A 12336-nucleotide genomic window follows, 5' to 3' on the forward strand; every position below is an offset into this window, starting at 1 on the left:
TATTAATTTAGGAATATAACTTTTTAGGCATCTCCAAACAACAAAGAACATGTGTTTAAGCCACCTTTCAAAATGCTTAAGTAGACCTTTTTGCCAGGTAAGGAAGCCCTTAATATAGACAAGAGGAATACTTAAAGATTAACCCAATGATGTGACCATTTCTTTTTGTGGGTAAATTAATATACTTTTAATCGACAGCCTACTTTTGGAAGTAAAACTGTATTCTGATGCTTTAGGAAAATGTGACCAAAGTATGGAATGTTCAATAAGTTCCATTGTTTAAAGTTAAATAATTTTCGTATATTGTAATTATGTTGATGGTAATTAGTATTGAATCTTAAACTGTTTTTAGGCTTTTGACGTTTTTTTTTAAATTAATAATTTGTTAAATTTCTGTACAGCCTAATCAGATACGAGGATGATGGACGCATTTTGTGACAAATCGGCTTGCAATATGTATGAATAACACTTGTTTATTAAGAGTTACTTAATCAAGTATCCTATAATATAATTTACATGATAAAACAAAAGAAACAGGTTCTGTGAGTAGAGGGTACCTTTTTCAAAACAATTCTCGTACAATCAAACTTGATCCTGGTAGTATGTTAGTACACTGTAACGTTTGCATACAACTTTCCACTGTGGATGGTAAAATTATTTATAGCGTCAGAATATGCGTTTGGGTTAGAGAAATGCAGGTTTAAACCCGTCTGAAAACTGAAAACCTTACCTACCTCATACTGTACTGATTCATCTAATGACTGGAAAGAGCATGGCTAAAATTGCTAATTTCAACATTAGTTTTACGTCCTTTCGATAAAATTACAGGAAATCAATCCCTGTAGAGACTCAGTATATGGCCTTGAAGGAGAGCCTCACATACTAGATACAACATACAAACAATCAACAGTCTGGACTCATATGGTCCAAGATTCTTGAGATCCAAAAGAACGAGTTGCCAGCCTGTTGCAGAGTAATACAAAAGGGGATACACAGAGGATATTACTTATACAATAATCTTGCGGGAACTAAACAAATGCCAAAATATCGTACCATAATTTTTAAGAATAGGTTGTGAATGCTTTAATGTTCGATTATTTTGTATAAATATCTGTATTTAAAAAACAGTCTTAATGATTATAAAAGTTAAATGTTCATAGAATGAAACAGTCGAGTAATGAGTAATGAGATCTGGGAACACAAACAGAAACAACAGACAAGTAGAGAAAACACTCACTATTATTATTAAAGAAGTTCTCAATACAAAAATGTAATTCTTTCTTGCAACGGAACCGGAAATTATGACGGTAAGAGGATGAACTCAGCGACGTAACTTATTTGAATTACGCCATAGAAGACGTTTGACTTGGTAGGTAATTTTCATCCTTTGAAAAATTTGTTTCTCTTCCAACATCTTTTATTTTAGTCATTATAACAACGAACATATTATTTAAAATAGATGCCATGTTGCGGTTTTATCTTCAACTAGGGCTTTAATTATAAAACCAATCGATTATTTGTAATATATTTTATTAAAATATTTATTACCTCGCAGTCACACTCTTAGAGTTTACGTGAATCATTCAAAATGAATGTTACAATAAATAATAACATTGTTCTAATAAATACAAAAATAACACAATCGTGTATTATATAATTAAACATAAGCCTGATTTGTAAAACAGGTAGAATATATTATTTAAGGCTAATTTTAACTAACATATTATTTGTAATAACATACTGCTATGATTTCAAAACTATTTGTTTAGTGCTACTCCATATAGTGTAATGGAAATGCAAAAATAAACGTAATATTCTTCCCCCCTCCTAAATAAACATAGATTGTTTATCAAGAAGTCATTTTGCGGTACTTAAGTGTAAATATATAATAAATAAATCATTCTTATGTTAAGAACTTAAATCTGCCGATGTTCCTCTCTTCCCTTGTAGTATTTTCACTTCAGTGTTCTGCGTCTTCTTCACTGTTTGTGGCTAAAAGATAAAAATATTGTATTAGTGATTTTATGTTTTTATCAATAAACATTTACAGTGCAAGAAAAAATCTCAAAAACTATTGATGTCGAAATTGCATTAAAATGTATATTAATTTCTTAATAATAAATACGAAACCCTACTGTACCGTCTGTATACTCATATTTAAAAATTACAGTGTAGTTGTTAAATAGTTATTTTTGTATAAAAGGAAGAAAGTGTCACTTTCTCATCCTAAAATAGAGGAGTTTCACCAGACGGGACAGTCCAGAGGGCTGCAAGTCTCTAGAAGGTGACTAGGAGCTTTCCTTTCGTTACACACACAAAAATATTCTACATCTAGAGTTTAAATGGTTGGACTAAAAATGTAAGCTTATATTCTAAATAATTTTATTGAAATCTATTTTACACAACACGGCTTATACAAAATATCATCAAATGCTTGTTCCAATAAATTGGACAGTAAACAGCTGTTTATACACTAAGAAGCAAAGTAACAAGCAAAGCTTTGTCACTACACAGACTTATAGTACAATAAAACTTACTCCTTATTTCAGGTAATAAATAGCTACATCGCATAACAGATGAGGATAAAATATTAAATAAATGTGGCACCTGTTATTAGTATTAATTACATAGTAAAGATATATTTTGTGTGACAGTTCTATGTTATATCTGAATAGGTTCCATCCGAAATTCAGATCACAATCACAAACAATAAACTAAAGACGAGGTCTTTCATACCGAAGATTCATATAGAATTTAAAATGATGAACTGTTACTCAATAGAATAAGCAACGAGAGGCTTTCATTGTTTCAGTTCCTTATGGCCTGTGTATATATCAGAATACTAACTCTCGAATACGAGTTATCCAATTGAACTCGTGAGACTAATTATAAGGCGTAATCAATGTAAGCTTAATGATATACAATTACTTAATCCCTACCGTTTCAGACTTTTAGTTGGATCATTGATCCATATAACTAACTTTAATCTTCTGGTTTCAAATTTTAAAACTTCAAGCCTTTAACTGACAACTTTACGATTAAAAAGCGGAGGAACAAGTAAGTACAATGAACAAGAGTTGTTCTGAAAAGCGTAGAGGGTAGTTTTTTTTTCAAAATATCTACACATAAATTTTTAAGGTATTGATCTACATAAGGAAACGTAAGAGAACGATTGAAACCTTTATGAAAGGCCAAGCAAAGCAAAACTTTAACTATACAAACAATAGGAAGCAAAGCCTCTATTAACTTTGATTAAGTAACAGCCTATGAGAGGATACTTTCATCAAATGATAAAGTTTTCATCAAAATGAGTGTGATCGTATAAAACACTAAAAATCGCAACATTTGATACTACAACTACTTTCTACATTTTATGAGCAACTTTATTTTGTACGTCGAAGAGTAGTATGTTAAGTAGTTAAACGTTCATTCGTATTGAAGTATTTACAAACTGTAGATATAGGAAGGTAACCTACTGTTAGTTGAGTCAAATAAAATTCCCAAACATCCAAAGTATTAAAAGCTATTAGACCAGATTTCTACCCCCCCCCCCCCAACCAGTGCTACAAAAGTATATGAGTTTATACGACTAGTTGACGGATTATAAGACTGAAAACCGGCAATGGAAATGCAAAAATTGGCAAGACTGGATTTGGGCGAGTTGAATGCTTGACGTTTGATTACGATTTCAATGGGGTGTATTTGTTCAAATGTTTAAAATTTTAAACTGTATTCTCGATGATTGTTATAAATTTTGTAATGTTCAAACAATACAACGTTTGATGGATTATTTGAAATGGATTACTACATTGAGCAGAAGATAGCTATCTATACATTGCTGCACCACGTTTCCAACACGAAATTCTCATAATAATTATGGTATTTTAATATGAGACACTACATAATCATAGTTTATGTCTTTATTATAGCTTATCTAAAGCTAATAATGAATATAGCAACGTATGTGATAATTTATAACTGTATTTGCTGTGACTAACATTGTATATCATTACACATCACTATAAAGAAAAACATTGATGATTGCACTAAAACGTAAAATATTTTCAAATTACTTTGGATCTATAACAGAATTTAATGTGTATAGAGTAGAGTAGGACTTGACAGTCAATGCACAGCTCAACGTGTTATGGTTGGCTCACGAAAGGAGCAGAGCAATCTCTTAAATTATGTGTCGTATCTAAAAATAGACATTACTAATCATAATATATATGTCTTTTACTGTGGATAAAATTGTCCCCTCTACTATTAAATTACCGCAGGCCTTGGCATGGTAAAATTAAATTAACAACAGGAATCTCCAGTATTCATAAGAGACCAATATTTGAACTGTTAAAATGTTTAAAAATAATAAATAGAAATTGTATTGTATTGTATGTTAGTAATCCATCAGTGCCTTTTAACCTCTTACATTTAAGAGAAATTAACTTATTTATGAGCGAATTGATTTGTAAACATACCATATTGGTTATCATTGATGTCAATCTCTTGAGAAGGGGTAAATGCTGCTGGGTGGTCACTGTCCAGATATATCCTCATGTCTTCTCCAAGGAAGGACTGGGAGTTCTGCACTCGGTGAAGTTTTGTTGTATTCAAGAATTCGTGTGTTCCATTTACCACTTCTTCCGCCAATCCTTTCTGTAGAGGCTCTGTATGGACATTGATCTCTGAACCTGCCGAGAAAGAATCAGTCGGAACTTCATATGACTGTTGAGGAGCGTGGTACGGTGTTGTCGCTGGGGTGTGGGGTTGGTATGGGTATACCGGTCCAGAAGGAACTCCGTACGATGTGGAAGGTATCTGAGGAGCACTGTACGTATGAGCGTGAGCGTTGTATGATTCTGCAGATACCCCTGTAGTTTTAAAAGGAGGGCCGTAAGTTTCAGCTGGTAAACTGTACGATGGAGCGTGTTGTTCTGGGAAACTATGGTGTATTGGTGGAAGCTCCGGAGCTTGCGGCAGCCTAATGCTGACGTAATGATTTCCGGTATGGCTCGCTGGCACTTGGCTGATGGCTGGTAAATGGATATGAGGTAATCCCGGAACGGGTGGTGTGGCTTGCAACCCTGGTATTTCTGGGAGTTCCGGATCCTTGGGGAGAGATGGCAACAAATCTCCAGATATTCCGGTTCCTACTGATCCGAAACTATTAAATATGCCTTGAGGTGCTGGGTATGGCGCAGGTATGTTCGTGTATGTTCCACTTTGCAGTGCAACGTTTGTCGAGCCTCCAGCACCACCGAAAAATTTTTGAAATATTCCTTGGATTGAACGGGCCGTATTCCTCTTCAGCTTCTTTGCTTTTTCAGCTATTCCTAAGAGCGCGCCAACCCTTTCCCGCCCTGCAGGTGTGGAGATATACTGTTGCATCATTTGGTACAATTCTGGTGGAAGGACATTATGCAAATCTTGAAGATTACCTAAATCTTCAACATTATGTTCAGCCGCATAAGAAGTCTGCACATTTGCTGAAGAATCAGATGATGAGAATCCTGATGAACTCGCTTGGGCACTAGCGCTGGCAGTTGCAGGACCTCTCGGAGCCCTTGAAGGCAGTTGAGCATTGTAGATTACAGAGTGGGGTTCTGTGGGGATATTTGTTGAAGGGTATGGTCCTGGTGGAGAATTTGAAGGTGAATACGGACCTGAAGGCGAATTTTCAGCAGGATATGGTCCAGATGGAATATTTGGTGGAGGGTAGGGACCAGAATGATCTACTTGTGGAGAATAGGGAGCATGATTATGCGGAAGACCATATTCAGTCGGTGGAGGTGTCACTGTATGAATAGCATAGTTAGGATCAGGTACGTTTACTATAGAAGGTGCTTCCTCCGGTACTATAGGAAACACTGGGTGAAGAGGAGTGTGATCTCCTGGTAATGGAACGGGGCGTAATTCAATACCGTTGTATCTGTGAATTTTCCATAACGGATACTTTCCTAAATGTGGAATTTCAGGTGTTTCTTCCTCACCAAACAATGAACCAACGATGGGCAGCTTTTTACCGGCGAATAGTGAACCGATGACCGGAATCTTCTTGGCAGTTAGCGCCTTGAAAGAGCGACGCTCCCTTGTTTGTCCAGAGGCAGTGTTGGTGATGGCTGATCCTGGTAAAGAGACTGTTGCCAACACCACGAGGGCGAGCAGAAAGTATATATTTACTTCCATTGCGGAAGACTTAATTCTCCAAGCGCACCGTCAGCAGGATACTGAAACAAACATCATAACCATGAAGGAACTGCCTCAAACAATATCAAAACAGTTTAAACTATCGTAAGACTATTGCCAGTTTTTAACAGTACTAAAATGTTTAAACTTTTACGCAAGCTCTTTAAATCATTTGATTTATTTTCATATTTGAAAGACCTTAACTCTAAACGGGCTCTTTTCCTGGTAAATGAATTCCTTGGACGAATAACAATAACCTTTGAAATACCTTATGTAGAATTTTGTTGAAAGGGTTCAGATATACCCTAATTAATGAGCAGAATGAGGAATAAGTCTCGATTCACTTCTATAAAAGTCGAATAGTTCAAGGAATTGTTAAAAACAACTACACAAAAGTTATACGTCGATTTGGAATTGTGGCACGGTTCGGTGGTTCGGGAAATCCCTGGGTGGTTATGTACATCGGACAGTTCTTGAACCAGTTGTCATCGCTAGGGCGGGAGCCTTCATTCTCGATAGAGAAAAAACATATTTACAAAATAAAGGGGGTTGAACCCTGAGTAAGCACCATGGAAGTTTGGACGTCAGTTGACAAATACAGGTACCTGTATGTTGGCACCTACAAGAGTATGTAAAGCAACACTCTATATACTTTCACACATTTTCCCTTCAGTTGTGAAAGAAAAATACTCAAAGTATTCAAATTTTTATTTGGGGATTTGAGGTAAATTTTTACTCGATTCAGTTCCGAACTTACCTGGGGGTCTAATCGGGAAAATTCGGATAGATTTGTATGCTCTTACAGAGATTTGAATCATAGCAACGACTACTACACCCTGTTCCATTAAAATAATGTATCATAATAGATTTTGTTTGGGTTTTAAAAGGCAAGAATATGTACATGTTCTTCCGTAACTTCGTATGGTGTACGAAATAAAAGATTAAAATCGTAATATTTGTATACATAAATTACGTTAATATGTAATTTCAGCGATACTTTAAACTATTTCATGTATAAATATTACAATTTTTGGTCGGACATACAATTGCTTTCTACATATTAAAAATTTCATTATTATTGGACAAAATTACGTAGAAAACTTACAGCTCCAAAATAATCTCCACATCGACCTTACATAGTGTATAAAAATGAAGTATTCTCAGGACATTTTACAATGATTTAATTGAACAGTAACGGCACTGCAAGTGCTTTGTCGAGACTGACACAAAACTACAGTTGTTACGAGTATAGTCTCGTTACTTAGCGGGCTGCAGCTGTGCCTCTCCACAGACATGCATCATCGTCCCCAACTCAAGTGACTCCTGTAGCCCTATACGTGTTTTATACACCAATATTTTATTGTACGGGCACTTCATAGCGAGCTGTTTCAGTCAAATAAAAACACGATGAGAAATATATAAATAAATGTAATATGAAACTCGGTTTCAAGAACCTTTCACCGATAGAGTTTCAATTGTTTATAAGTATAGCGTTATCATAATTAAATAAACTTTGAAATTATATACAAATAATGTTTAGTGTAGCTTTTATTGAGTTTTAAAATGTACTTCAACAGCTCTTAATAGATGTCGGTGATGATTATACAAATACATAAATAATTTAAGTTTATTACTAAAGACAATATTTGCCTCAATATTTAGGTATGTAAGTACCTAGAGAATGTGAAACGTTTTAATATTCTGTTCTGATGGAAATAATACTTGGATGGATAGTAGAATTTCAGATATTTTTCATCGTTATTATCTTAAAAAAAATAAAAAAAACAATAACATTACGTTTTTTGGGAATCCACCCCTTCTTCAGATGTCAAAAAGCCTAATACACAAAAATATCTTTAAATGTATATATTAGAGTTTTTGTCAACTGAAAAAGAGGGGAAATTTTTCGAGAAGTATATACGTTTTTGTAACATATATCGATGGCAAATGTATTAAATCCTACTGTACTTTCAAATCACGTATCGTCAATGATAAACTTTAAACAAAGAATATTTAGGTGTACAATGTATAAATAATAATCAATTTATTAGGAATTAATATTAATTAGTACCTACATTATTACTAAACTAATGTTGTTTGATTTTATAATAAATGAGGATTATTTGGATGATTTAAAACTGTATTATCTGGTTTATTTATGAGACTATTTAAACACTAGTAAAAATAAAACAGCATAATAACAAGTTTAGTATTTAATGCGATGAAATAAAAAATATATTCATTATATACTATGTATTCATTTTATTAACACATTTGATAGCCAAATCGTAAGTATATATTATCTACTGTACCTTTCCTTCCAAATATTTGTCTAGAGAGCGTTAATGAGGGAAATGGATTTATAAATATAGAAATACGAGTATTTCTTCACGTTTCCATTTGAATAATATCCTTCCGAGTGATTTAGCCAAGCCGCCCTTTTATCACTACGTTTCACATCGTGCGATTGTTTGTTTGTTTGTCTATTCTTTTGAATCACACCTTGTCTTTCATTAGCGACAAACCGCACCGTGTCTGCTGTAGGGACCGTACCATGATTTGGTACACCCATAATGCAGCGTGGCTGTTTTGGTACCCACACCGCCCCCTGTGTATATCTCTGGTGATCTACCGCACTCTGAATACCGTTGGTGCCCGTTCGCAGCATTGCCTTACCATCGGTGCCTCTCATAGCTTTCTGATACGTATTTATGTAATTCTGAGGAGCGGTATTAGTGTTGACCAAATTAACAAAGTGTATTACTCACTCACACAAGTATCAGTCATTAGGTATCTGCTTAAATTAATTATTTCAAATTTATCAATTTTGTTTCAATCAAATTAGGACTACGTCATAGAAAAAATGTTTTTTGACGCTATTTAAAATCTATTACTTGTCTTAACCTATGATTAACTGAGGACATTCGAGACACAAACCGTAGTTAAGACATAGCCCTTCTGAATATACTCTCGGTACCATAACTAATACTGTAATAGTGTACATATTGTAATATATTCTAAGTGTTGTATTCAGATACAGTATGTACTTATAAGTGGAGAATGAAGTTACACGATTTCAGTATAGCGAGTAGTTTCATGAAGGACCTGTGTCCGACACAAGTGGTGGCGCCTTCCCGTCAGGAGAGGAGGGATTGGCTGGAATATTCGAACTCCGTCCGGGTAATCCTCGCAGACAAATATCAGCATTTCGAGAGTCCTTCACATTCAAAACTGCTGGACATTTATCAGCACTTTGTCAAAAAAATCCGTTTCTCCAGTGGCAATTTACACGAGAGTACATTTTACTGTTGAATTTCTATCACAACATATTTTTGGTATTTCAATTAATTTAACCAATGTATGAAATTATTATAAAAGATTTAACGGAACGGTACGTAATAATTCATAATTTGTGAAATTTATGTTAAACTAATAATGTCAAATTAATAACATTAAAGAATGCAAATATAATTCAGCATTTTTTTATTGACCTTTGCACCTAAAGAAAGGCTTAGCATGTGACTGACTTATGTGCTAGTATAGGTTAATATTTATTTATTAGTTTAAAAATATTGTCTGATATGATTCAATGTGATATATATATATATATATATATTAAATTTTTTTTAATCTCTGGTACAAATAACAACTCAAACATTTACATTATTTAGGCATCATTCTTCCATTGTTGTGAAATTGAATATTTTTTACCTAAAATGGTAGTATCTTGAATGCAATTCTTTTATCTAGGTTCCAATGGAAAGCTAAAATAAACCTTATGCAAACAACACATTTTGAAGCATTATTAAAGTTTCATTTACAATAACATAAATATTTCTCTATTACTTACTGGCCGTGTATTTGATAAGAACCACAATTCGTGGATTTGTTTATTGTAAAATTCAGTAACGGTTACAAGGCTGCATGGTGCCAAAGTTTGTGCTGGATGTTTACCATAGCGAACCATTACTGAGATTGCAGCAATATTTGATCTCTTGACTCCTCCACACTGTTATCGTAATGTTTCTTTCTGGTGTCACTCGTTGGCGGAGGGGGGGGGGTGACCGACACTATCTTTGGATTAACTGACGCTCTGTACTTTATTTTGACGGTGTGTCCCTACATATTATCCAAACTGGACTAACAAGTACATGTACCAACGTGGATATTATTATTGAACTGATATAGAAGACATTTTAATGACATTTTTAGCGAGTAACCTTTGTTGAAATACAGGTTATAAATTTTAAATATACATTCGGCACAATCGTTAGAAAAGTGGTACTCGTGAAGATGTCACATAGAGATATCACATTAAAATGAATTAGAAGCGTTGTAGTTAAATTTATAAAACGTTATTGCTGTAACTCTAGTGGCTCGCATATTTAATATATTATTTTCAAAATGTAGTAAAACACGTTGTTGAAAAATGTTGAGTAGAGAGTTGGTTTCTTAAATTTAGGAACTTTTGCCACATATTTTTATTATAGTTGGAGTACAGTTGTATGGATGGAAAATGCCTTAATTTTGTTCTTTTAACTGAATACCCTACATTGTGAAGTAATTTAGGGAAACATGTTCACAAACTACTATGTACAGGTTAAGTAGGTATCAGTTATTGAATCTGATTCTTCTGTTCATATGTATATGTATATAACTATGTATAGTATATTTCTGAAAAAATTGTATACCTACAACTTAAAATAATATATATATATATATATATATATATATATATATATAAAATTTCAATAAACATTGAATCACAAAAAGTACTTGCTCCGCCGGGAGTCGAACCCGGATCTCTCACTTGCCGGGTGAATGTGCTACCATTACACCAAAGAGCGCTTACTTTTTCCGATTCAATTATTTTGTATTTGGCCGTATCTATCACATATGCGTTTAAATAAGCAAACTAACATATGATCGGAAGACCAAATACCTGTCAAACGACTTTTTATTTACATTAAACTGTATAAATGGCAATAGCCTTATTTAATTTCAATAAACATTGAATCACAAAAAGTACTTGCTCCGCCGGGAGTCGAACACGGATCTCTCACTTGCCGGGTGAATGTGCTACTATTACACCACAGAGCGCTTACTTTTCCGATTCAATTATTTTGTATTTGGCCGTATCTATCACATATGCGTTTAAATAAGCAAACTAACATATGATCGGAAGACCAAATACCTGTCAAACGACTTTTTATTTACATTAAACTGTATAAATGGCAATAGCCTTATTTAATTTCAATAAACATTGAATCACAAAAAGTACTACCTTGCTCCGCCGGGAGTCGAACCCCGGATTATATTTACATTATTATGTAGATTATATTATGTAAATTATGATTATTATACATATATATATATATTATGTATAATATATAATACATAATATAATATATTATTATATTATGTATAATATATATATAATATATATAAAATATTTATTTTACCTATCTATATATATATATATATATATAAAATATATATATTGTGTATTTAAAATGAATATTATATTACATACCCAGTTGGAAATTTATTATCAAGACTTATTGTTAATGAAGATAAATACTCCAATTTCCACAGAATAAAAAAGAGAAATATTTTATTTGTATTTTTAAGAAGAACCAAGAAAGTGGTTGATAATGGAACAGCACCGATGGCACTTTTTCGGAAACTCATGTATTTATAATAAATAATATCGTAAACCGTTACGAGGCATAGGCTCTTATTAGCTGTTACTGCTTCATTACTGAATGAAATATACTGGTAGGCTGTTATATAACCAATATGCAACAGCAAAATGGAACCCTTTTTAACATTCTGAAAATCGAAGAAGTTAGTATAAATTTAGGTGACATAATATATACCGTCCATTTTATGTGTTATCCATCCAAATTAAAAAGCATTCAAAATTTATATTGTATTATAATCTTTATTTTAGTTAAAAATATACAATATATTAATTATTAAATAATAATTAGATAGCATCGATGTGATTAAACAAATTGAAAATGAAAATGCATACAGCACGATTGTGACACCAGAGAAGTTACAACTCGGAGAGATAAAAGATACAATCGCGAAGTTGGCACGAAGTACGACACTCAATCAAAGTTCAGAGACAAAGTATTTGAATGG

The 12336-nt window shown here is 33.3% G+C and overlaps 1 protein-coding gene across 1 annotated transcript in view; it reads right to left on the minus strand.

Annotated features, from left to right (window-relative positions):
- LOC124363587 (verprolin-like) overlaps positions 1-6186 on the minus strand; it is a 34058-nt gene extending 27872 nt beyond the window's left edge. Inside the window, exon 1 of the mRNA XM_046818843.1 lies at positions 4479-6186. Coding sequence (XP_046674799.1) covers positions 4479-6186 — 1708 coding nt within the window. The remainder of the gene's footprint in view (positions 1-4478) is intronic.
- Positions 6187-12336: the final 6150 nt, after the last annotated feature.

Source organism: Homalodisca vitripennis, chromosome 5, assembly GCF_021130785.1.
Source record: "Homalodisca vitripennis isolate AUS2020 chromosome 5, UT_GWSS_2.1, whole genome shotgun sequence".
Classification (NCBI taxonomy): Eukaryota; Metazoa; Arthropoda; class Insecta; order Hemiptera; family Cicadellidae; genus Homalodisca; species Homalodisca vitripennis.